At 40.1% G+C, this 27,562-nt stretch overlaps 1 protein-coding gene across 1 annotated transcript; it reads right to left on the bottom strand.

The window, feature by feature from the left end:
• Nucleotides 1–861: 861 nt before the first annotated feature.
• Nucleotides 862–27,447, bottom strand: KLF3 (KLF transcription factor 3). Its single transcript, XM_069856158.1, has 7 exons — nucleotides 27,377–27,447; nucleotides 23,864–23,902; nucleotides 17,416–17,512; nucleotides 9,944–10,439; nucleotides 9,379–9,529; nucleotides 4,603–4,763; nucleotides 862–3,472 (listed from the first exon to the last, which is right to left on the bottom strand). The coding sequence occupies exons 3-7, from the start codon at nucleotides 17,470–17,472 to the stop codon at nucleotides 3,291–3,293; spliced, it is 1,047 nt and encodes a 348-aa protein (XP_069712259.1). The 5' UTR covers nucleotides 17,473–17,512; nucleotides 23,864–23,902; nucleotides 27,377–27,447; the 3' UTR covers nucleotides 862–3,290.
• Nucleotides 27,448–27,562: the final 115 nt, after the last annotated feature.

The following is a 27,562-nucleotide window of genomic DNA, read 5'->3' on the forward strand; positions in this document are numbered from 1 at the left end:
AAAGTGCTAATATCTGTAAAATATAAGGAAAACTGGTTTAGCCCTCTGGAGATGTGTAAAATGCTTTGTAATTTTTTATAGAAAGGATTTGTATTCACCTACATGTTACTAACCTTGACAGAGACAGCATATTCAGACAAGATGTGGCATTGGAAATATCACTGCAGGACAGTGGTGTGTACTTAAATAAAACCACACCCGCTTAGCTTTTTGTGATTGTCTTAGAAACCAGGAATTCATTACAATCAAATGGCTTAAACAGGCACATTTTTGTAAAACAATATTACCTGTTACATCACACAGTGCAGTACTGCTAGCGAAAAATGTTTGGTTTTTTTTTTTTTAAATATACGTATTCTGCAGGATTAGGTATTTTTTGTCTTTATATCTAAACTGGCTTCTCTTTAGGGGCAAGATGAAAGGACTGACTTACAGTCATACATACGTAAAAATGACAAGATACTCCTCAAATCACAGTTTGCTGAAATCAATCAATGCACCAGTTAAGATGTAAATTCATGTTTTCAGCTGAAAGATGGAAGCATGTTTGTGACCTTTTGACACCCCAAAAAAAAGACACCACAGACACAACTGAAATATCCTACAAACAAGGCATTTACATGAAATAATATCCAATTTTTATATTTGTTTTCCTAAATCACAAGGCACATGGTTAAAGATATTTTAAAGCTCTATTGTATTTCCGTTGTATTTGTCCCCGCCATTAGCATAAATATTTTCAGGAAAATTATACATAGGCTAATGGACAAACATAGCAAACAACCTAGATTACATTCTCTAAAGTAACAATTATGAAGAAGTTCTGCTTTCAGGGTACTCAATATTAGACTTCTAATTAAAAAAAAATCCAAGAAAATACTAAAACATTTTGTGGAAGCCTTAAGGGAGAATCACAGCACTGGAAAGAAATGTTCCTTAAGCATCCCAAATTTTATGCATTTGTATCTGTTAGGCTAAAAATGGGACCAGCTGCCATTACAATACTTATTTTTATAGGATCTCATCTGATGTTTTTCCCTGTAATAGTGGGTTTTGGCCCAGGATACTATGCCTCTAGAGTTGTGACTGATGCTAAAGGGGCTCCACGCAGCCCGTCAGTCAGTGATGTGTCTGCTTTTACTGAACTGCCACGATAGTCTAGAACCTGATGAAGGCGGCCAGTTCTGCTACCACTGACAACAAAAATATCCAACAAAAATCTCCGTTCTAGAACAGCTGCTCGTTAATACCATGGTCTTCCCTACAGTTCCTCAATCAACCTGCCCGACCAAAAGAAGACCAGTTCATCTCTTGTGTTTTTCAGCTCAATAGATAAGCAGACTAGGACCAGTTACAAGATGGATCAGGCACGACATCCCTCAGTCCTAGTGGAGCGGTGAGGACGTATGGTGCTGTAACAGAGATACAGATCTTCCTCACAAAAGCTTTGCAGCAATGTTCCCAGGCTGGCCTTGCGACTTCCCCATCGTTTGTAGAGCACATGTTTGGGGCTCTAACCTTAAATAAAATTCCCAGTTTTCCATATTCCCATAAGCAAGATTTGTTAAACAACTGTAGGAAATGTTTTTCTCCAGGAGTACAGATCTCCTCTAATTCTATGGGTACATGGATGTCAGCAGAACAGCAGGTAAATTCTAGTCACCAAGGGAAGGCCCTCACTCCAAGATTATTCCATTTTGCCATAAGACTCCACAGGATGTAGAAGCACCACCTACCTGGTCCATAAGCTCAAACATCCCCACCTGCAGATGGACACACTGCCCGCCTGCTCCTGGAGTTTTAGGAGACTCCTTCTCCTCAACCCTCCAATTTCCAGGAGGTTTTTCCACGAGAAATGAAAATCTGACTTCAGTTACGTTTAATTTGCAGGGAATGGGGTTTACCTTATGTAGGGGAATGGAGAAAAATGCATTTGGTGCATGAAAGCCTGGAGAAATGCACCCTCTTTCCTTGTTGTGCCACAAAGTCTGACAGTTGTAAGACAAAACCCTTCGTTTCAGTGGGCTTCCAGGGACAGGAATGTTTTGAGGATCAGCTCCAAGTTGCTTGAATTCAGTTTATTCCATCTATCAAGTTGACTTGCTGATGTGATATTTTAATGCAACAGGAACATCCATATAAAAGCTTCATCTGCCTACTGTCAAAAGACTACCGGAGTCACAAATCAGAGTTATCAAATGGATAATTTGTATGTTTTTACCCAAAACAGATACATAACTTGGTTTATAACCAGAATTGCTTCATATCTGATGCCATCGTTTATAAAAATATTGTGAATTAATTGAATTAAATACTGTAGCATATTAAAGTGGCACTCAGTTGCAACACTACCGTTTGGAACATTTTTAACATAATGATTGCTATTTTCTGAGCTACAGGTAAAACTATTTAGAGGAACTGTAGGGAAGTGATCGCAGAGGCATCCACTGCACCCCTGAAATGAGGTGTGGCAGGTTTCTACGAATATCATCTAATGCAATGTCATAGGAGAGTACCGTATGTGTTCCATCCATACACTTGCACAGAAACCAGACATACAGTGTCACACAAGGTCTTAATTTAACAAATCCACTGTGGCATTATGCAATAAAACCAAGGATATATTACAGAGGACAGACGACATCAGGTTCGATGCATGATAATATGTATAGACCAATTCCTGGTGATTTTTCTTCTTGACTGGGATAAATGACACTTTGACTCAATATTTCTGAAAAGTAATTATATTGCTTAGATTTATTTCTACAGTGTTATTCACTGTTCAGGCAGAGGGGACTTCCGAATCAGGCGCCTTTCTATTGCATTAACCATACTGCAGAAATCAATGTGGTTGGGAGAGTCCATTCTTTGCACTGTTGAGCATAAAATCAGAGTGAATCCCTCGCAGGGCACATAAATAGAAGTTTCTGGCAAGGAGTAGCATTTTGGATATTTAATAACATTTACTACTTTATCAGTATATGTTGAGTTGATTATATGAAGAAACCAACAAAAGCTGTTAGTTTACAAATTCCCTTATTCATAATGGAATACATTAAACATACTGTCTGCAGAAAGGGTTTGCTTAGCATCCCCCGGAGGAAAAAAAAAAAGTGTTCACATTCTTTAGGTCTGACCCGTGGCAAGGACATCGAAGGGTTAGATAACATCTGTTACTGACCATATGTAAGCTTTTAATGTATAAATTCAGAGATTCAGACCAGCTGAATCCAAATTAAAATGTGTGTGTCGAAAAAGAAAGTGTGACAGGAGTCACGGACAGAAGACCTTCAGACTAGCATGTGGCGTTTTCTGTGAAGAGCAAGATGGTCCGAACGTGAAAAACTACGGTCACAGTCTGGGCACTGAAAAGGTTTGATTCCTGTATGCTTGCGAAAATGTCGCGTTAGTTCATCAGAACGAGCGAACTTCCACGTGCATCCCTCCCAAGTGCATTTGTACGGTTTTTCACCTGGAAAAAGAAACACAGAAGTGAGGATTTAAGACACAAACACATCAGTTAAATATTTGACATTCATTCTCTTGCCTTATCAAATCTGAGCAAATTTGAGCTTACTCAAAAAGCCTCCCAACAGCACTGGGCTGCGGAGTACTCTGTGCTAGAAACTGTGTAGTTGAGGTTAACATATCAAAAAATTGTTTCCTGCCACAACTTGTTTTTTTATTGTCTGTTCCTCCCTCTGCCATATTAGCACTTGTTTTGTCTCATCAAGCCCAGAAGCGTGAAAGTTTAAGCATTTGTTCAAGTATTTTCAAAACCAGGACCTCCTATTCTAGATTAGCTGGGGTAAAGGACTGGTGCTACCATTGAGCACAAATGGCAAAAATCTTGTTGCGACCTCTTAAAGTTACTGTAGTAACCGTCACAACTTATAATCTGTCTCAATCACTATTTTCAAATATATGATCCTCCTCCTTAAGACCATTGTGCTGCCCAACAGGTAAAGGGCTGGCTTGATGCAAAACAGACATGAACTGGGCTCCGTTTTACCTAAGTGTCCCATATCTTTGTAAAAACCTTGCATGTAGATACGCTCATTCAGTGGGCCAAGATGAACACTTCCATGGAGAACACAGATGGGGATGTGCTTATTGAACACTCACTCAGAAAAAAAGAACTATTGGACCAGTGGTTAGTGCCTCACATGAAACAGATGTGTTTGTGTTTGGCACACAGACTGGACTTTTGCAAATGGGCTACTCCCATGCCGTCTCAGTCAAATTTAACAGTGATGTAACAGGTGAGGCAGTGCAATTTGAACTGATTTGGTGTTTACATGGTGTGCAGAATGAGTAATCTCCAAGCAACTGGACAGAAAAATGAGTAAAGAGCCAGTGAATGTAAAGCATATTGGCACAGACTGTGATCCTGCCTTGCCTTACAGTCTCTTGTAGTGGGTTTTTCCTGCTACATCTCCTGTCTTTTGCTCAGCCTATAATTATATTCAGCACAATGCCAGATCTAACTTGTGTCATTTTGTTCTTTACACCTCTGGTCACCTGGACATCAGCACAAACTAGAAGCTTAGTCTACTATTTTACCATAGACTTGATGAAACAAAAGCACAGCAATGCTCAAACCTGTATGGGTTCTTCTATGAGCTTTCAAATGGGAGCTTTTAGTGTAGACTTTGTTGCAGCCTTCATAATCACATCGATGTATTCTGCGTTTTCTTTGTGTGTCTGGAGACTCCACAGGTAAAGGTCTCTTTCCGGGCTGAACTATAACTGAAGGGTGATTCCTGCAAAGTCAAACTGAATGTTAAAAATGAAAAACATTTTGCACAGCAAACCTCAGCTAATATGATTCACTACCACGCTGTCTCTTGGCAGAAAGAACAACATTACATGCACGTCGAAAAATTCAAGAGGGTTTAGCAAATTCTGTATATTTGAGCAGTAGTATTTTTAAACGTTTACTCACTTTGTGGCATGATGTAGCCATTTTTACTACTCCCTAGCTTTTTTTTTTTTTAAACATACAAACGAAAAAACCCCTTCAAATTCCAGTTTTTCAGTCAAACCCAGATTTCTCAAACTGAGTTCATAGGGAAATTTTCCTCTACTTGTTTACTATTTTTCTTCTTCCTTCAAATGTAATTAATTCACTTGTAATTGGAAACAGCCATTCCATATTATTAAAGAATGGTATCTTTAGGGTTTCAAAGCAGAATTCAATCCTTATTGTTCCAGCCACTCCTTTAGAGAGTAATTAAGAATTTCCTGTTTGGTGCTGGCAGGAGGGTGCGGCCACCCTGTACCACTGACGTCAATTCCTAAAAGTAGAGTTTAGCCTGTGTGGCACACCCACAGGATGTCTGAAGTTGTCCCTCAATCTTCATAAACATTGTTTTTTGCTTCTGAGGCCCACAGGTATAGTGCAGGTAAGATACATACTAACTACATATGGATTTCCGTAACAAACAAAACCATAAAAACATTCACACATGTGAAAACACATCAAACTTCTTAAAAGGTGTCACAGACTGTGGGTATTTTGTTTGAACACACGTTCTGTAGAGTTGGTGACAATCTTGATCTCCCCTTCCATGTCAGTGTTAGAAAAGGAAATAAGTATATTCCTCAAAAGAAACGTGGCATCACAAACCTTGTAACCTCACAAAGTCGCATTTTTCAACCAGTTAGCTAATCGATCATCAGTATTCTTAATATGTCTTTTAGATTTTAACTGAAATTTGGTATATAATATGCAGCTATTAGCATTCCTTGTTGCAAAACCAGCTCCTCCATGTGACAAAATATGCTTTCTAAAACTATGGTCTTTTCTCAGTTACTGTATTCCACATTTCTTTACTGACTGAATTAAGTTTTATAACACTAGATTACGTTAGATACTTAAGCTAAGCTCCTTTAGGTTCTAATTTTCATGAACACTGAATATCTACTTCTCTCAGCAAAATAAAGGGCACATGCTAAAGACAGAAAATCTTGTGCCTGGTTTAACAAGAAAAAAACTTTCTACTACTCGCCACAACAGCAGGATGGGAATCACCAATGTGGGAAAAATTTAATTCTCTTATTGATTCTTTTATTAGAATTACAAGCTTGAAATAGGGAGCCAAATTCTCTTTCTTGCTTGTTAATGTGACTGTTGATTTATGTACTTTTCAAGTATGCATCAAATCTAGCTAAAAATATTGTAATGGCAGGAAACCCCAGATGGTGATGTCAGATGGTGATGTTAGACACAGATGTACATTCTCTTAAATAAGAAAGGCAGGCTCGTAGCTTCCAAAGAAACGCTTCTCTAAAGCGATGCACAGTTGTAATGCTGTTGCATACTAGTCTTTTCGGAGAAACTCTGGCTTAGGTTTGAATCCCTGTGCATGGAGGGTGTAAAAAAAGCAAAGAGAATTTGTATTTTGTCTCATTCTCTCTTTATAGCAAAGGCGGCTGGCAAGACTGCAGAATGTTATCTGTAGTCAGATAGGGTGTGGCAGGTTTAAAAAATGGTTAAGGCAGTGTCAAAAAATTAGAAGTAAATATTAAGTAAGTGCCAATAATAAAAGCACAGCCCGAATTCTTTCATTCCTTCTTACACAACCAGATACAAATTCACCTCAGTCTAACCATTCAGGCATCATTCTTTAACAGATAAGAGCATCTTCCAAAACTCACATTACAACAGCTTTTCCTCCTTCTTTACCAGCAAAACATTCATTGTTGACAGCATAAGTTAGGCTCTGACACTGGAACTCGCAAGAAATATAATGTTAATGAGGCTTCTTACATTTGGTCTGAGATAATTACCTCAAGTGTGATTTTAGAAATAACTGCATAGTTATGTCAGTTATCAGACATACTATAAAGTCCGGCAATCCCTACAAAAATGACACCAATATAACATATACATATATATATATACACACATAATGTTCCTGCCAACAACTAACACTAAAGCAAAATCAGTCACTTAAAAGAGAGACTAATGGTTTCCCACACTCCTTTAATATAGCTCATGACTGAACAGCGAGCTTTGGGCACTGGAACCTATGAAAATTGATAAAAATCATTGTAGCTCATCAAACAGAGAGAAGGCTCATGAAGCAGTGAGACAAGAAATTTTATAAAGGTCTAGATCTCTCATCTTCTAACTTGTGTGATTTGTCTGTGTATTTTTTTAAATAATAAAAAGAGAAAAAATACCATTTACAAATGTCTTCATAGAATCATGGAATCATAGAATGGGTTGGGTTGGAAGGGACCTTAAAGTTCCACCCAGTTCCAACCCCACTCGCCATGGACAGGAACACCTTCCACTAGACCAGATTGCTCAAAGCCCCACCCAATCTGGCCATGAACACTTCCAGGGATGGGGACATCCACAACTTCCCAGGACAACCTGTTCCAGTGCCTCACCACCCTCATCAAGAAGAATTTCTTCCTAATGTCTAATATAAATCTTCCCCCTTCCAATTTAAAGCCATTCCCCCTTGTCTTATCACTCAGTGCCTTTGTAAAAAGTCCCTTCCCAGCTTTCTTGTAGGCCCCTTTGGGTACTGGAAGGCTGGTGTAAGGTCTCTCTGCAGCCTTCTCTTCTTTAAGCTAAACAACCCCAAATCTCTCAGCCTGTCTTCATAGGAGAGGTGCTCCAGCCCTCTGATCTTCTTGTTACAGATACAGTAGAATGTGAACTTGAAAGGGTTGGTTTCAGGAAGGAGCAAGAACTGCAGCCCTTCAGGAGGGGTGGGAAGCAGTTTAAGGCATTACAATGTGAGGACAGGGTCTCCATAGACACAATGCTCTGCATGGGCAAGCAGAGGAGATGTTTGGAAACACGGACTATTCAGATGTTTTTTGTAACAATGCTACCTATACATTATACCAAATCTTATGTTCTTTGCTCAGCAGATGGGTTTCCAGAGGAAAATGGACTCACTGGGAAATAATTAAAGCAAATCACTAATGCAGGTGACAAATCCGCACTAGTGTCAGCCCTGGAGGAAGGGTGTAGTATAGGCTGGGAACAGCACCTACTGGTTTGCTCTTGTTAAAGAGGCCTAACAAAGAACAAAAGTAAATGGAACCATTCTATAGTCCTGACCTAGCAGAAGTTAGTTCCAAGTACATACAGACCTGATTCCCTTGTGTGGCAGGTCCATTACGGTAGATATGTAACTACCTAGTAAACATGGCTGTTTATTGTATGTTTATTATAATAAAATATATAACATTATTATTAAATAAACAGCATATAGTTTATAAAAGCTAGCTGAAGGAAATGCAGAAGACCACCCATTTCATACTTCCTCTTTCTGACTCACCCCACACTTACACTCTGGTTTGGGGAGTCTGGCTTGGAGCCCTTTTTCCTGTTCTAAGAGATGAGGTCTCATACAACCACTTCAAGGGCAATGGTGGGCATGAAGTAAGGGCAGAAATGGATTCTGAAGTCATATACTATAAGCCCAGCTCAGTTCCCTACTTCAGCTCCTGCTAGAGCCACATTAGCAGCCTGATATGCCCAGAACACTGCTTGCTGAAGGCAAGGCTCTGGGCCACACCATGATAAGCTGGTATAATTTTCCCTAGAAAAATGTGAAATGGAAGGGTGCTCATGGTTCCTCAGGTACTTCCTGATTTTTAATATTTCCAATTACAAAGATTCTGTCCCAGACCTCACCACTTCTTTCTAGCCCTTGCTCTGCCTTCTGCAAAGACCAATTAGATCTACAATCCAGTTCATGCAGTGGCCCTGCTAACAGTTGTATCAGCACAATGAGTTGGTACTGGGGTGGAAACAAGCAGCTGGGAGGACAGCAACCTTCAGGAACTATTTGAGCTGCCAACAAAACCACCCACAGAACAACGGACTCAGGTAAACAGGGAATTTAAACTGATGTATAGAGAACTTGCAGGCCAGAGGGTGTTCTTTCCACCAAGTAGCCAAAATCTTTTAAAAGACAAAGAAGCCTGCCCAGGTAAGAAAGTCACAAGAACCTTTTTAAAGGAAGTTATTTTAGGTAACATAAATACATAGATCAGTACGAAATGTTTTTACAGCACCTTTTCATTTTGCTACATAAATGGCCATTACTGGCTTACTGGGAGACCTACTTTCAGTAACTTGTAGGACTAGGACTAGCATTACTTTAGAAATGCATTATATACATGGCAGACCTATGTTGGTTGTGATGTATCAACTTTTATACTGCAAAAGAGGGGGGAAAATTGAAATCACATTTCACAGCGGTGGTGGGGAAGGATGTCTTTCTGTATTTCGTCACATGTTCTGAAGTACAACAACATTCCCTCCTACTCCTCAAAACTGGTATCAGCTGTAATAAACAGCTTTTTATTCTCCTGCTCATCTTGAGACTACTGTTAGCTACTTACTCTTGCAACATTACTTGCTGGGGAGACAATGAGGTCATCCTTGGAGGTGACATTTGTTCAGGATAGAAGTCAGTCTTTAATGGTTCACTTCCTGGCTCTACTTTGATTGTTTTCTTCAGTGCAGGCTTCTCGTAAGACTCAATGACAGGCACTGTATGGAGAGTAATGGAAATAAAATATATATATGTAAAAATCTATAGTTAAAGCAAAAGAAATCCCCCAGCTCCATATTTAGTGCAACAATTTATGCTAAAATACAAAATCTTACACTTTTAGACTATCTCCTGATTAACTATGATTCAAAACAATTCTATTTGTCTTCAGCAGTCCAACATTTTATCAGTCTGAATATCAGCAGATAAGAAGCTTTATGTAGGTACAGAGTACAACCTTGGCAAGCTTAGTAAAGGAATTACACGGCAAGTTCTATGCCTGCATATTTCAGAAGATCACAAGAATTATGTTCCATTTCCTAAATGTGAAAAACACACAAAGAAGTGCTTGGATATACAGTTATTTTCCCAGAATGAGATGGCATAAAAAATAAAACTCTGACACCACCAACCTGGCATGCTACTTGGAGTTTCCATCTCATCTGCAAGAACTGTGGACACCATGATGGGCTGCTGAAGATGGGGAGCATACATAAAAGGAACCGGCTGGACCACAACAGGCTGTATAACCGGGAGTATTCCAGGGCTTCTCAGTCCGTGGCGTGAAAGAGCAGCGGCCATTACAGGTGGGATTGCTATAGGCATGGAAATAGGCTGTACTCCTGGGGGTGATGGTGTGAATTTACTGAGAGGTGAGCTGGGTGAGGACAGAGTCAATCCAGGTGAAGTTCTCCTATGCACAGTCTGAAATTTTAGGGGGGAAGGAGAACTTCCAGTTGAAGGTGGTGAGCTCCGTTTGTTCACCGTAAGGTCTACTGGCTCCATCTGGATTCCATTTGATAGTCCTTCGGGGTTCGAGTAGAATTTATTGTGCAACACACTCGGTCCAGAATAAATGACACTGTATTTATTTGGCTTCATTTGGTCCATGTAGTTGGACGGGTATGACTGTCAGAAGGAATGGGGAAAAAAAAAATCAAACAATAAATCAACACGCATGCAAATACCGCTGAAAAAGAAAGGCAGCTAATAAATCAGGCAAAATGAAAATTTCAAGAAAGCAGTTTAGTGTACTTTCTAAATAAATGTGAATTAAATAAAGCCTAAGATATCACACAAAAAAAGTTATTCAAGTATTGATCCACTGTTTCAGAATCAATGTAAAACAGGGGATGAAAACAAATCCTCAAGGCTTATTCAACTCTTCTCCTTTAAAAACTGCTTTTCATATACTAAACTGCACATTACTTAACTGTCCTGGGAGATACACGGTTGCCATGCCCAGCACAGAACTACATACTGAGGATATACAAAGTCAAGCAAGAGGGGAGTTCAACTGGACTTAGAATGGCAGGTAATGAGTCCCAATCAATTGTTTAAGTAACTGGAAGGCAATCATCACTAAAGCAAGAAATTATGTATCCGAACAAGCATTAAAAATACACAGCTAAACAATATAGGCAATGGGTGAGAAAATCAACGAGTACAACAGGTAAATTCTAACCCTTTTTTTTTTGAGAAATAAAGCAGTGAGCTAGCCAGCCTGATTTTTGAAAACTTGTACAAGGATAAACATTTGGCATGTTGGAAAAATATTCCTGTTAGTGGTAGCTAGAAGTCCTCACTGCAAGATCGTATAAACCCTAAAGCTACTCTTGACCTATGTGATAATCTACATATTCTGGCAAAAATAATTTTTGTAAACCAAGAGGTTTTAACATTTCTTGCAGAGTACAGGATTATTAAACAACTATCCAGATCAATTTTGCATTTAAAAACTGTTGAAAATTGAGGTTGCTTACTAGAGGTAACTTAAGATGGAAACCAATGTTATGTTCTAACATAGCAGACATAGAAAATGCAATCTACACAGTATGTGTAGATGTTGTATGTTTTTTGAAATAAAATGCTAGCTTTGGATTCTAAGCTAAGTGAAGCTTCATATTAAGGCTAAGCAGTCTCACAGTAATAATAAAAAAACTGATGAATTCTTCGGCAACAAAAAGACTTTGATGTGTGGAATCTAAAAAAATGTTCACATCAGTAGAAAATGAAACAGTTTACAAGTATAAAACTCTTGTATCATTTCTATGACACTTCAATTATATTTTACTGGAGTGAAAACTTCTCGCAGTACATCTTCCTGGTTTCCTACCACTGTCTTCCCTGTGAGGGACAGTTAGTAGTCAATGTTAGCTAGAAGTTTTTTTGCAAAATGGCACAAATATATTTTTCTTCAGTTCCAGTTTGAAAGAGTGAGTTTCGACAATAATAAGTTTTTCTGTTGCATTCATAGTGCTGTGATACAACAACAAAGCTGAGTCACCTGTTCCAGTATTCTTTTCATTCCATAAAGCATTCAAATAAAGCAGCATACACTATGGTGATTAATTTTCAAACAGTAAATATTACATTAAAACCTCTGAAACTTTATTCTCTGTGTGACTGTTCTTACACATTCAGTCTATAAAAATGTTCATCTTCCATGGTAAATGGTTCTGCAGAATTCTATTAAAATACCACTATTGCAAGCAGTGCCGGATAGTTCTACAGATTTGCCACCACTGCTGAGCCAAGTGACAAAATTATTAGCCACCTAAGTGATGAAGACCACTGAATACTGATAAGAGTTTAATACTTAACAGCAGTTAATATCTACTAAATCTGATCAAGTTACAGCCATAGGCAAAAATTTCTAAGTTTGAACATAAGTATGCTGTCATCAGTTTACTGTACAAGGTCTACTCAGGCTCAATGAACTCTAAGTGTTCCACCACTACGGATCAGTGCATCTACAATGCCACAGGACTGTCAGGGATCACAAGGTCACTTCCTATGAACATTTCTTCCATTGCAAGAATACTAGAAAGACTATGCAATTTAAATCTTAGGGAATATTTTTGGTTATTAAGTCTATTAAAAGAACACAGCACCTTCAAGCTCTAGATTAACAGTTATCCTCTTTCAACTCTTCAAGTAACACCAGGTGTGTATGTTGAAAAAATACCGAACTATTAAAATGTTGTGCAGAGAACTGCACACTAGAAAAGTTAAGTAAAATATATTCAGATAAGCAATAAATGCTTTCCAAGAATTAGGAAGAAAAGAATTATGTTTTTAAGAAGTGATTATTTTAGATTATTGGTATTTTATCCCGTCCGCCTTACATTATTTTGCATAGAAGGTTTTCACTGTTGTAACCAAGCTACATCCACCATTTTTTCTGGCACTTTGGGGAAGCTGAATAATTTTTCTAAACTCTTCTTCCTTCTGCAATTTTAATTACTTTGGTTCTATCTGAACTGCAGATGAAGTTGTGATAGCAAGATGTGGTGTGACAAATTATCTGTGTTAGGAAGAAAAAGGGTGAAAAAGATGAGAAGGAAGCTAGAACAATGAAAGTGAGAATATCTGCTGTCAATCAGAGACTCTGGTGGAAAAGTTTCACTTCACTATCAATAAAGTATGGTCAAAACCCCATTAATATGCAATGAGTAAGTCTCATAGACTCAAAGAATGTCCTGAGCTGGAAGGGACCCACAAGGATCATCAAGTCCAACTCCTGTCCCTGCACAGGACAACCCCATGTGGCTGAGAGTGTTGGCCAAATGTTTCTGGAATATCATCAGGCTTGGTGCTGTGACTGCTTCCCTGAGGAGCTGTTCCAGTGCTCCACCACCCTCTGGGTGAGGATCTCTTCCAAATGTTTAATCTAACCCTCCCCTGGCACAGCTTCCTGCCATTCTCTCAGGCTCTGTCACTGGTTGCCAGAGAGAATAGATCAGCACCTGCTCCTCCTCCTCCTCCCCTTCCTCTAGACCACGATGAGGTCTCCTCTTCTCCAGGCACTCAGATTTATCTCTTGGTTCTGAAATTAAGCTTTCCGTATCCTTTAGCACAACAAAGTGTCAGTTTTTAGTTCCCTGGGACACAGCAATTGCCATCAGGTTAACATGAATCACTGTTTTCAAATCTGGTAAGTCACTTTCCTTTTCCTTGCCAGGGAAGCAAACAGTACCCCTTGGGATGATATGGGATGGGAGAGTGAGAAGACTTCACAGCCTCTCTCTCTAAATAGGGCGCATTAACAACAGCAAACAAAAAAAGCTCAAATGCCTCCTTTGCTGTTCTAAATGCCACCAGCTGCAGGAAGCAGGAGTGTACTTCACTGCCTGTAAGAGTATTCTTTTCTGTCCCATCCTAGAACTTAGATGAAATACTCTGGTAACACAATGGAAAATTAGATATTATTGTCTTGTGTACCTAAAATATTTAAGCTGACACATTTTCCTTGGATTTCTACTGGGGGAATTAAAAGTATATACTGCAGTTGGGTCTGACTTGGATTGAAAAAACTTAACAAATTCCCACTTTTCAGTAAATTCTGCTTTCCTAGATACCCCTGTGCATAATGGTACGTCACTGCAGTAGTTCACTATAAAGATGCAGGACTGTATTTCAACATATATTCCTTCACAGTCTCCACCTAGCTCTTTCTTATGTTTGGTATCATCACTTCCCCTCCTTGGGCCTTACAATGCAATTCATTTACCTTTCCTTACTGTTTATCCATCATAAAAGCCAGAACGCTGAAGCCACTAAGAAACTGGAAGATAAATCAAAGCAACTTCTAATATTTTTGAGTCATATCCACATGGCTCAGACAAGGAAATCAATAAATCCAGATGGAGAAAGAATCACCATGCTTTTCCTCTTTACAGTCTATCAAGAATAAAGACTGGCCAATTACATCACAAGCATATGTGTCACCACTGAGAAGACATCATCAAGCACTAATCTGATATAATTTGCTAACTTACGTTGAACTACTACAGTGAAACATCATCTTTGTTGTACAGGAGAATAGTTTTTTTAAACAATTCACCAAGTCTTTTATGAACCACCTAAGCCTATGAGTTTAACTGAAAAGCCTCTTGGAAAAACAAAAACAGGTGAAGAACCTGCTTACCTACCTAAATTACTTGTCAAATCAGTATCACGTCAGAGGATGGATAGAATTTAATCCAAAGAGTAGCTAATACATGCACAAGCATTCTCACCACATGAAATTCGTACTCCAGTTCACTACCTTAAGACCCCGACTCCTCATGCAGCACACAGTTATCTTGAAAAATGAGTGAAACAAGTAGTTTTGAGACCGACAGAAAGGCAGTGAACAGCTCTTTATTTCTATTCAAAGAAAGATGGCAACACATAAAAAATCTTCTTTCACTAAATGGTCATTGTTATTTGTCCAAATGTTTAAAATTTTCTCACAGCAAGTATTTAGGTAGGACTCAGATGACTTTGTCACTATTTCATTAAGAACTATCATGAAATGTATTCAATAACTTAATTCAATAAACAGTATGAGCTGTCGGTAGAGTGATGAAATACTGTGGGTGCAAGCTTTAGTCATCTGAGAAGTATAGTTAATCCTTTCAGTCGCGCACCCTGAAATACAGTGGTGTCAAAACCATGATTTGTTTCCCTCCCCCATACCAACCAATGGGATTTTAAGAAAGACTTAATACCTACGGACAGTGTATGTTTGGGTAAAATAACCAATAATTCCTAAGGGGCTTCATCTAGTTTGACCTCTAATGACACTATGACAACGAAAGATACAATACAAATAAATCCTGATTTTAGATTTCTGAGTTATGTCAGCTTTCAGCGAACTGAATGCTACATCACACTAACAGTTACTCTTTCCTTCCACCTCCTCAAAAGAAGGTCTAGAAAACGAACACACTCAGTGGCTGCTATCCTTCCCTACGTTTTCTCCATGCCACTATTCCTCCCTTTAGAGGTATTTCCACAGCACTTTGTGCCGGGGAGGCACAGTGGCATGGCAGCTCCAAGGGAGCCACAAGACCAAGAAGCGCTGAGGAAGACAGGACTTCAAGGGCTTAGGGCTAAACAGCCTGTGTAAGCACAGAAACTGAAACACAAACGCTCCTCAGATCCAGAGTAATCTTCATGAGGGGAACCTCACTCAAAATATCCTTTTCTCTGGACTTTCTGCTTTTCCTTTCCTGCTTGCATTACGCAATAACAACAATGAAAGCATACAGATTTGGCAAAACGCTCTGAATAGTCTCTAATGGCTGGTCAGACTGATGACACCAAGTTATGACTCCAGAAGTCCAACGCGTGGAAGGTATCACACCTCTGCAAGGAGCATGGGGCATAGAATAAGCAACATTTGGAATTACAGTCCTGAAATGCACTTGGTTCGGAAGTGCTCGCTTGCTCTTCCTACTGCAGTTTTTCTTTCATCTGCTGGTCTGCTCACTTCCCTCCTGGTCAGCCTGATGAGGGACTGTCCCTGTCCATCTTGCAGAAGCACACAGTAGTCTGGGGCAGGGTCTTCTGTCTCTCATGCACACCATTCCAAGCCTCTGCAGAATCTTCCTTGGGGGATAAAGGCAGATGCGTACAAAAGACAGCCCATGGTGTCTCTATAGTGACTTTTCTGTCATTTGTGTAATGATCCTCTGCCTTTGATGGATATCATTAGATATCATACTCAGATCATACTAGATAATCACCACTAATCTTAATAAGGTTATGCAATAATTGTGATTGAAGTGACAGACATACTAAGATTCTTTCTTGATCCAAATACTGGAATTTCTCGTACTTACACCCTCAATGACAGATACGTTATTTTCTATCATTGCTGTCAAGTAAATAAACCCCATGAAAGTCAAACTGCAATTTAAAAATGCATATAAACTTAACTCTCAAAAAGTGTTTTTAACAGCACTGAAGACAACAGACTACTTATAGACATATTTAAATTTACAATTATTCTACATTTTAAATACAACAGGAAGGAAACTTTTAATTGAAAGATGCCATTCAGAGTATGAGTTTAATGCTCTCTGACTCCACCCTTTTAATTGATCATCCTTTCTAAGGGTGTGGTTTCACTTTACACTTAATCTGATCTTAATGCAGGCTACTCGCTCTCCCCCCTCCTCCTGCTCCAGTATTGAGCAGCTGCAGAATGAGTCAGATCAGGTTCCTGATCCAACCAGAAAATAAGGGTATTTTCGCCTAGCAATTTTGACCATTCACAGAGTTGATCCAAAGGATCCAAATCATTCTGTGGTCATACAATTGCTTCATGTCATAAAAAGGAGACACAAAAGTGGAAAAGGTAAAGAAATGAACATTATCTTCCAGCAGTAACTAGCAGTTGAATAGGTGAAGAATACATGAAGCTGCTACCTAAAGCCCTATTTCCCTGGCAGCCTAAATCATCCCAATTCCCACCGTCTGTCCCTCTCCCAGTTACATATTCTGCTTTTCTTGCTTATCAGACTTTTCTCTGAGCTATATACCAAGTTGATGGAAAATTAACGCAACTGAAAAGTCTCCATTTCCCCCTTTCTCCCCATTCCTGCTCCACAGCCCTAGTTCTCATCTGTTCACATGTCAGGATTATTTTTTTGCTGTTTGGAACACAGAGGTGGCACAAGGCATGTTTTCAAGACCAAGACAGAAACAGAAAAGGGACAGGGAGCAGCTGTTCATTTAGTTCAAAGGTGTAACATCAAAACCACAGGCTCTAGCGACTCCACTGAGAAATCTCGCAACTTAATTTCAACCCATCTCCATCAGCAATATGAGCCACAGAGATCACTGAGGTGGCTGAGGAGTACTTGGATATTCTCTCCTCTGCTTTGGGGGCAGGAGCACCAGCAGAGGTAATGAGACAGGACACTTAGGGGTGATAAATTAATCAACTACAGAAAAAGTCTTCGCAGAATGTAAATTTGATTGCCCTAAAACCAAAACACAACTTCACAGCCTTTCCTAGCGTAGTCCAAAGCTTAGCAAAAACTTGGTATGACTTTAAAGATGACAAAACTACAGAGCCATCACAAAGGCTAAAATATTTTAAAAGTCTTACCACTGAAACAGGCTCCATGGCTTCTTGCTTGATAGGGACTGGGTCAAACATTAGCATCTTCTTTATTCACCTGGTCTGATGCCTCCGATGTCCTGGCCTGCAGGGGAAAGACAAGGTGTTAGAAAGCTGCAAGAACTCCTCATATCAACTTTCTCAACTGTAAAGAACCTACTGTTTTGTCAGATTAAAATGAATATTTACCCATCTCTAACATAGCTTCTTAAGTATTTGACTGGCCTTCATTTAAATATTTAAGTTGTTCTAAGTTTATCCTCTCCCAATTGCTACTGAAACAAAGGGACATCTGTTCACTTTATTGGAAGTTCATTCTTACTGTGCATGTCACCACACCAAGATCACTGAACTGTTACTTTCATTAGCTATCATTAGTGTAAACACATTACAGTTTAGACCATGCATTTCTTAGCACTATAACTTCAGAATAAGCTTGTCTGGCTGATAATACAGTGAATTGATTCTGGAGAGGATATCTCTTGTCCTGATAGAAAAGTTGAAATTTTCAGGTACAATGACACTGAAATCAATGGGAACAAAAGATTAAAATCCAAGACAAATTCGGAGAGGTCCATTCTACATGCTGCAATGACTTAACATAAAGAAATATATCAGTTATCTCCATGAGATAATAGCTTTAGTGAAAATTCAACAACAATTTGTGCTAACTGTGCCAGAGAAAAACAATTAAAAAAATCTGGTTGCATTCAGTGCAGCTTCAGTTTTACTACAGGGTGTTCAACCTCACTTGTCCACTTTCAACATATCTCAAACTGCCTGAAATAAAAGTACTTAGCAGAAAGCAGTTAAAGAAAGGAGAAGAGACCTCTTCTGGGGTAAGCCATAGGAGTATAGAGTAAAAACCAAGAGAGGCAAAAGAAAGTTGTTCTCAATGACATTTAGATGTCGGCAAGCTTTTACAAATCACCGGAGGTTGTACATTATATGACTGATGTTAAAGGAGCAAGTTCTGACCATACACTGCACAGAGCACAGCCCTGCCTGGAAGTGCGATGACCTCCTTAATAAGAAGTGAGGACAAAAAAAAATAACACAAATTTAATTTTAACCAGTAGATGGCACTGGAAAGAAACGAAAACAGCCAGACTGCACCGTCCAGAAAATTTCACTCTGTGGAAGTAGGTTAGAGGCTCAACAGATTTGTAGTTGGGGCTGGAAAATTCTCACAGAAATTTACATCAAACTTATAAGATGCACCTGCTCAAATTAAAACAATTCTAATAAGCCTACACTAAAGAACACTCTTGCAATTATCTGCCATGTGTGTTTATAGATAAAAAGTGATACAACCAAGAGCAGCTCAATCCAATTTCCAGTTTAAACTTAACATGTAGTTTCATTTTAGAAGCAGTTGTGTGAGATTGCACTATTTGCTAAAAGTTTTGATAATTCCGTAAGCACTTTAAGTACGTCTGTGAGAAGGTATTAACTATACACCCTTTCTTTGAATGGTTATCTTTTTCAAGTTATTAACCTTTCACATAGCTAGAACTAACATTTCAGAAGCCTTCCCAGAACATAGTCACGTACCTATGCATTAAATATACACATATATATGTGTATCCATGCATCATTCACAGAGGTTCCCATACATATTTATGCATCGTGAAAACAGAAAGTTTTACTTTTAGACATAAAAAATGTTTACAGCAAAATGTAGCACCTCGGACCTCATATGTAAGGATTTGGAAATACTTGCTTTCAGATTTTCAGAAACTTTCCTTTTTTAGTTTATATAGATAAAGTGACACATTAATTTGAAAGGAGAGAAAAGAGAGAAAAGAGAAGAAGAAGGGGAGTTTGTTCTAAGCAAGCAGTTATGCCCCCAGACTATTTTTTCTGTAATTTTTGTTGTTTCAAAATTAGATTCTCTTCAGTTTAAGAGTTAATTCCTTTTCACCTTTTACTGCAAGCAAGTGTGTGAAGACACCTGACACACATTTCACATGTCCTACTATGCATTTGAGTGTTTCCTGAGTTACTCTGCAGGAATTTGACTAACATAGACAACAGAAAGTGTAACGCCCTGAATAAAAGTGAAAAGTAATTCTCAATCTTTCTCAGATGTAGTCATCTAAGAACAGCAGAAGAAAACGTTACTTTTGTTGCTGCATGATAGTACAGACATTGAGCCCTTTATCACATTTTACTCTTAAGCAGCAGCTTTCTTTTTCCCGTTTGATAGTGACTGGAAACGACTTTTCATGAAAGGAAAACTAATTACTATATAATGCTTGGTCCTGTTGGTCCAGATCACAGAGTCAGATTCTTATTTGGTGGAAACTGATACAGCTGGTACAGAGTCAAGAGAAAGCAGCTTTGGCTCTGATACTTAAAATTTGGCTCTGAAGGACACCTTCCTAAGGCTGCAAATAAACTCATGAAACAATTACCTTTGTGTTTAAAAATAAAACTCCAAATTGATTATTTGGACCAAACGCAGAAAGAAAATAAATGTATGCACACTCACACACAAATAAAGCTTGCTACTTCTAGTAAGAATTCAGTGTTTTTTTTCTGGTAAAATCATGCCTAACAACTCAAAAACTTCCAGTCTTTCTCTCTCTCTCTCCAAAACACTAAGAAAGGGGCAATAGGGAAAGTAAACAGCCTTATCTATTACAGAGGAATGAGAAAACAGTTGGGTTCTAATTTACACACTGATTTCATAATGTACTTGTTTGAAACCCCACAAATTGTTTAGTAAATACAACTAATTTCTGGAAAATCAAAATACTGCTTCTCATTCCTGAAGTGCCTGGAATAAAACAGTGAGGAAACAACAATATATTAATTTTAAGTGTATTAAAAAATAAGAGCCTTTGTCTTTCATGTTATTAGATAAACTATTTTGCATTCAAGGTTTTTTTACATGTGGGTTAAAAGAATTTAAAATGAATGCAATCTGAAACTAAATAATTAACTACAATCCTGTAGGCAAACATTCCACCCTCTCTTTTTTTTTTTTGCTCTCCCTCTCTTTTTCTACTAACAAGCCACCCAGTTTTACTTTCTTGCCTCCTCCCATTCACTCCACCCTGTGGATCTCTGCCAAGTCAGTCCAACTTGTCCAAACAGGACATGGCTTTTGATAAGATTTTGCTCACGCCCTGTACTTCAGAAAGACAAATGAAGCAATTGGTTTTTTGTATGCAAATAAGGACAGGTGCAAGGTAAGAGTGCAGGCAAAATCCTCAGTATTTTCCCATCTGAAGCCCAGTGAAGACAGCAAGCACGAAAAATACACGAGCTCTGTCCCTGTGATCCAATATGCAGTGAAGTACCTCCCAGAAGAAAAGTTCATCGTGGTACTCATCATCTTGTCAGGATTGAAGACTTCTCAATACTAGCTTTCTGACAGGTATGGTTTACTGTTTCAGAGATGTAATTAAGAGTAAATGAAAGCTTAAAGGTATTTAACGTGTACTCCGTCAATAAGGACTTGTACACATTATTTACCCTGGATGAAACCATCAAAGTGGTCAAAGACTTCACCCAGACTACAGATTTGCACTGCAGGGCAGCTGGAGAGGAGCAATCACATTGCAGCTACTTCCAGACACTCTGCATATGTACTTTCAAGGTCCACCAACTCTGCAGACCTGTTGTGAAAGGAAAGGGCGGGGTGGAGGGCCAGTTTTGACTGTGCACATCCAACAACTACAAAGCCTCCCTCCAACATAGTCCCTTTGCTCTCATTAAGTACCTGGAAGGGCAGTGACCTGACTCTTGCTGTGGACAGGGGGATAGCGACCACAAATTTTGCCTCTTTTCACCCTGCATGGTAGCACGCATGGGGTTTCCTTTCTCAGTCTTGGTGCCTGAGGGAATCAAGAAATGCTGCCCCGTGGTAGAGTGAGGCTTTGTCTAGAAGCTTCAAGGTATGACTGTTATTGTGGGTATAATTACAGAATAATGTAATGGCATCTGCTAAATTAGCCCTGCTTGAGTGCCCTCCACAAAGACACTGCAGTTCTTGCAGCACTGTTGGTATCTCGCAGCCAGCATAAGTCATGCGGCCAAACTCCTCAATCCAAGCCCTTTGGGACTTGACGCTGTTGCTCTGAAACTACCACTTCTGTGACCCTCCAGTCAAACTTCCCCTGATTCTAAGGAGAAGTGATAATGCCCGAAAACTCTCTACCGATGAAATCCAAAGGGTAGGGACATTTTTTGACCCTGAATGCGAAGTCTTCTTCAGTGGACCCTTAAAAGGGAGTGTGACAGAGGAAAAATAGTTTATGAGAGCAGGATTCCCATGAAAGAGTAGAAAAAGAGTTTTGGGCTATTAACAAGATGTGTTTGCACTCACTGTACCAGCTGCTCATCAAGATCCGAGTCAGCAAAAAAAGTGTTTCTGAAGTTCCATTAACTTTAATGGGAAGTAAGCAAGTGCTTAACTGCAGTGGGCCCCAAAATAGCAGCAAGCAAAGAAACTCTCCAGATCAGCACAGCAGCCAGACTCTCTCAAAAGCAAAGGCACAGACATGGTGCTGGGCAAAGGGATCGGAGTAGCCGCACCACGAGGAACAGCAGGCGAAAAATCATGAAGAATTAGGAAACCAAGAAAACGCTTCACCGATTGGCAGGATTCTGACTTTGTTTATTCACTGGATTTTCACTGGCAAATGGTAATAACTGTTGAAAAGTTGGAACATCGTGTAAAAAAAAAAAAACACATGGTACCTGAGCAAGAATTTTCTGCTGCAAGTTTCACTTGATAGGCATGAATAAAAAGAATATTTCTACAGGATTCTGTTATGCAGTACTTCAGACTACTTTTGCTTTTTATTGACTTGAAAATCTTTTACCTTCCTTCATTAAGAACTGCAAGCAGGCCGGGTTTTTGTGTGTATTCTAACTATGCTGATGTCACTCTGTTTGACACAGAACTGCTTTAACATAATAATCTATCAGATGTGTAGCAGACTAATCAGTATTTCCATTAAATTTGCAATAATATCATTGCAGACTCATGCCTGGAAATGGTTTTGTTGTATCTAAACATTTTGGGAAAATAAGTTATGCAGTGCTAGTTGAGAAAATACCCTCTTTACCAAGGAAAAATGGAGCCCATATAAACCCTGTTTAACCTTCTGTTCTGCATTTACTGAACCTAAGGGAGAGAGAAAGAAAAGTTCCTTGAGGCACCTCCATTAGACAATATTCTCCTTTATCAGGGCAGACTGCTGCCTGGTTTCCTGTCTCAAGCTACTTCTTAGAAGGAGAAACGGTCTAGTAAGGATAAAAGATCAGACTTCTGAAAACAAGTAAAGTATGCGGAATGGTATGATAATCTTTCCCTTCCAAACTGAGCTTTGTTTCATTGTTGTATTTTTCTTAAGAGGTTAATTTTGAAGAGAAATATAAAAAGGAGGAATATAAAGCCTACCTTTTTATCATGAGGGAAAACCAACAGAAAATACTACCCTTTTACATAAACAGTTCTGCTACTTCATGAAACGGAGATTCAACGTTTTTGATAGTGTGGGAAAGAAGAAAAAATGTAACCCTAAGGAGAGGAAGTGTACATTTATGAATAATACCCTAAAGTATTCATTTGAATGAAAATTTGAGTACAGGGCAAACGCTGATGAACGTCTATGTACCTATGGAAGTGGAAAAAAAAATAGGAAGAAGAGCAGGATAGTGTACTAGGTACAGAAGAGAGACTGATAAAACCAGCTCAGACTGTTTAAAAAGTGGAAAGTCTGCCCTCATGGATCAAGTTAGTTTGTTGGTAGCATACACTGACCGCATGATAATATGTTTGGTTTTTTTTTTTTCTTCCATTCTGACTTAGTTTACCATTCTGTTAGAACTTTACCTTCTCATTTGACTGATCTACACTTACACGCCCTTCTCCTGGGAGGTATCAAGTACTGCTTCAAAACTCTCAAAGGAAGCCCCAGCATGAAGTGAATGCTTAACAGGGAAGGGTTAAATCTCTCCTAAAACCAGCTCTGCCAAACCTCATATTCTGAATTGGAAGCAACTAGCCTCGGAATGAAAACACAAAGCTTCAATGCTGACAGCATAAAAGAACTCTAAAGACCTCCTGTTAGCAGTGTTTATTAATATTAAAAAGTTGGTTTACAAAACTATTATAATTTTAATTTCAGTCCCTGATTTTATAGCACTTCTGGCTACAAAAAGGTGTGAACCACAAAATTTACTACATTTATTATACACTAGTTTCCAATATGAAATGCAGTTAAATGCAACGCTCTCCCTCTGTCATGGGAAAAAAAAGATTAAATGAGTTTGAAATTTTGTGCAAATTAAGAATACCAGAATTAAGATATTTAGTTGGGTTCTAATGGATAAACCCATCCATGGTATTCTAAAATCAAGAGAAAAACATCTAAGTAAAACCAACCGAGACTAACAAAATAATCAAGAAACAACTTACCAAAATTGTGTGGCCAAATACTTCTTGTTATCTGGATTTCTGAACAGATAAAAACAACATAATGTAAGGATGTGCACAAAATTCAGCAAAAAATATTTTTCACATACAATTAAGCCCTGAAAGAGGAAGTTCAAAGCATGTATGTCGGATGCTTCTTAAAAGATACCTGCAATGACTGCAAACAGCTTTCAGCATCCATAAGAGCAGCAGCAGGAACTAGAAGATTGCTCAAAAAACCCAAGTGAAATAAAAAAGGGTAAAATGAAAAGTTGGAAGTATTTCTGTGTGTATAGAAACCATGCATATTGCAACCCGTAAGCGACAGAGAAGAATAAATTCTCCATGTATCGTTTTCATCCAGGGCCTGATTCAAAGCCCACTGAAGTTAATGCAAGTCTTTCTCAGTGTGTCAATGAGCTTTGGCTTGCGTCCTTTAGCTCTTCTTCTGTCAGATCCAAAGCAATAGAAAGATTTATGTTCTCTTTCTGAATTTCCTCTTGATGTTTCTCTATGTCTGCCTGCAACTGGGTGGGGAAAGAAGACAAATATAAAGGCAGGAGTAAAAAATTTATTTGTATACCTCCAAAATGTGAAATGTGGGACAGCCATACCTATTTATTCCAAAGAAAAATTAGCCACCAGTGCCTCATATTACATCTGGAACACAGTGAATCTTCTAGTTTGTATAAGAAGAAAGCAACTACTCCTTTTGGGATGCTAAAATACAAAATGCTTATAGTGGACCATTCAGGTTGGGTTGAGGGCAAAGCCAAAACCCTCTTAGGAGTATGAGCCTACAGCTGTGGATCCTTCTACACTCTTTTAAAAGCAGTCTAATAACTCCATGACTTTAATGGAGCTATTCCAGACCATCTGATGAGCCAGAGCAGAAACCTGGCTCACAACTTTCTGGACACTCAAGTACAACTTTTCAGCAAAGAGAGCGAAGCTCACCCCCATCACCGCACTGGAGTTGAGGGCGCGCGTTAAAGGTTAACTTGGAAACCTTGTTATGACATAACACAGGCATCTTAAGCAATCGTGAGTGTGTAGAGACATGATAACTCACTGGGTGGGGATTGGGAGTTGAGGGGCAGTGACAAGGGGCCTGGACGAGGCTACCGATCTGCCAGAAAACAGCCTGAAACAGGAAAGAGCACCACATATGCCACTTGGAATGTGTGACGCAAACCCCAGCCTTGAAACAAAGAACAGGAAACAGCTCTGCTGGCTGCGCTGGGGAGAAAGCACAGAGAAACATTTAGGCGGCCCTCCCTGACCCTATATTCATAAGCAGCTGGAGTCTTTTAAAACAACAACAGTGGGTGGAGGTGTTTGTTCATTGGGTGTGAATAAAAACACTGTCCTTATGCAGGGAACCTGCCCTATTTACAAACAGGCTCCCTTAACATAAGGGAGCAGGAGATTTTTAGACGCCACAGGTCACAGGTTAGCTGCAACCTTCCCTAGGACTAGTTGGTTTATCACTGTATTTACAGAATGCCAATAGCTCAGCAGAGCTACAGCTTCACAAGCCAAACAGGGAGCACTCAGCCTGACAGCAACAACCTTCTTCGCAGACAAAGCTGGAGGGAACCAGACCGCTGCAGGAGGGATTTGTAAAGCCAGAGGATGCTCCTGGACAGGGTCTCACTTTTGTTCAGTACTGCTCAGTAGCTGAGCACTGACACCACTCCGTGCACCCAAGAATACCCTTCTAAGCCACCACACGCTTAGCCTTCTACATCCCTGTATAATATGCACACAGACTTTATCTCAGGACCTGATTTTCCATGGATATACTACTTTTACTGTTAAAGCACTCAAATATTGAGCTGAATAAATTAAATAAGCTGACGAGGAGGCAGAGGACAGGTACATCCCATCTAGATGTCACGCAGTACAGTAACTTCAACATTCATTTTCCTCAGAGCTGTAGTTTCAAAGACTCTCTCCTCTCTTACATACTTTGTATTGGTTGTTTATAAACCATGGGTGGGACATCTAATATTATCCAATGTGAGAATGTGTTACAACAAATTACGAGGATGAGTACCACAGTAACACTAATAATTGCTGTGGGGCTTCATGGCTGAGTTTAACAAGGCACATGAGGTGACAACTGGATAGTACAGCATCTACACAGCAACGCGTGGGTGTTTAGGGTTTACGCCGATAGTATCAGTTCCTTAACTTCTTCACACAGAATATCTGGAAATATAAGTCATTTGGTGGTTGTATTAAAGCTCGTGTCTATTATCTCTGAGACTTCAATTAATCTCACACACATTTACATCATTTACCTTAAGACTTTTGCTTTTGGCTAAACAGGTGCTGCCTAGGTCAAATCCTCACAGCACCTAAGGGCTCCCTCGCAGCTCTGCTTCTTAGAGGAAATTTTGCTTCTTTTCTCAGAGAAGGGAGAGGTCATTTAATACCTTTTTTTTTTTTGCTTTGTCCTCACCCCGTCTCTCTTGTGGTCTATGACATATTTATAACAGGGTGTGCAGGAGAAAAAAGTAGTTGCCTGCTTAGTTAGAAATAAGAAAGGCAACTCAAGTGATCTCCAGGTTTTTTTTTTTTATTATTTTGACACTAGACAAAATAGCCTTAAAAATACAAGAAGAAAGTTAGTTTGAAACAGATCTCTTCTGGATCAGGCAGGATTATCAAATCCAAGCGCGACTGCTCTCGCACAAGAAACAACTCCTCGTGTGAGTATTAAGACAGTTCAAAGTATTCTACGAGCAAGTCACCAGCGAGCAGCCGTGCAACCCTTTGTCTGCAATACAGGTAACGAACATCTACGGGCATTAGAATCATAGAATAACCAGGCTGGAAGAGACCCACTGGATCATCGAGTCCAACCATTCCTATCAAACACTAAACCATGCCCCTTAGCACCTCATCCACCCGTGCCTTAAACACCTCCAGGGAAGGTGAATCAACCACCTCCCTGGGCAGCCTCTGCCAGTGCCCAACGACCCTTTCTGTGAAGAATTTTTTCCTAATGTCCAGCCTAAACCTCCCCTGGCGGAGCTTGAGGCCATTCCCTCTTGTCCTGAAATAAAGTCACGTCTCCAAAGCTGCCCCGCCAGCCACACGAATAAAAACTCCACAAGCGGCGACGCTTCCCGAACTTTCAAAAGCGACGAAACGAATAAATCGCAGCAGGCAGGTACGGCACCCAAACGACCCGGGGTGGCCGCAACGCGACTTTAATGTATTTTTTCACCCCGGCCCGAGCGTCCCCCAGCCGGTCCCTCTCCCCGCCTCCCGCTGTCACCTCCCGGCCCGGCGCTGCCCCGACAGAGGCGCAAAGCCGATCCCTCCGCTTCCCATCAGGGCTTTAAAAGCCACCCCCGAGCCCGACGCGCCCGGGACGCGGCGCCTCCCGACGGTCGCCGTCCCCCCGCTCCGCCCGGGAGCGGAGGGTGATGCCAGCTCCGCGACTCCCGAGCCGGTCCCGTCCCGCCCCGCAACGCAGGTGCGCGCCCCGACCCCCGCACTCACCGCGGAGCTCTCGGCGCCGCGGCGCCACCGGGGCCGTCGTGTCCTCGGCTGCGGGTCGGCGCGCAAGGAGGAGCCGCCCGGCCCCCCGCCCGCCCCCGCCGCGGGCGCTGGCGCCGCGCCGCGCGGTCACATGACGCCGCCGCCCTGCCCGGCCGCCGAGGGGGCCGCGGCCGGGCGGGGCGAGGC

Source organism: Phaenicophaeus curvirostris, chromosome 4 (assembly GCF_032191515.1).
Source record: "Phaenicophaeus curvirostris isolate KB17595 chromosome 4, BPBGC_Pcur_1.0, whole genome shotgun sequence".
NCBI classification, from domain to species: Eukaryota; Metazoa; Chordata; class Aves; order Cuculiformes; family Cuculidae; genus Phaenicophaeus; species Phaenicophaeus curvirostris.

Bases quoted from the DNA above. Each gene is read 5' to 3' on its own strand.
- KLF3 (XM_069856158.1), bottom strand. From the start codon at position 17,472: ATGCTAATGTTTGACCCAGTCCCTATCAAGCAAGAAGCCATGGAGCCT. The intron at 4,764-9,378 runs GTAAGTAGCTAA...TTGACTTTGCAG, and splicing joins CAGCAAGTAATGTTGCAAGA to GAATCACCCTTCAGTTATAG. The intron at 3,473-4,602 runs GTTTGAGCATTG...TTCTTTTTCCAG, and splicing joins TCATAGAAGAACCCATACAG to GTGAAAAACCGTACAAATGC.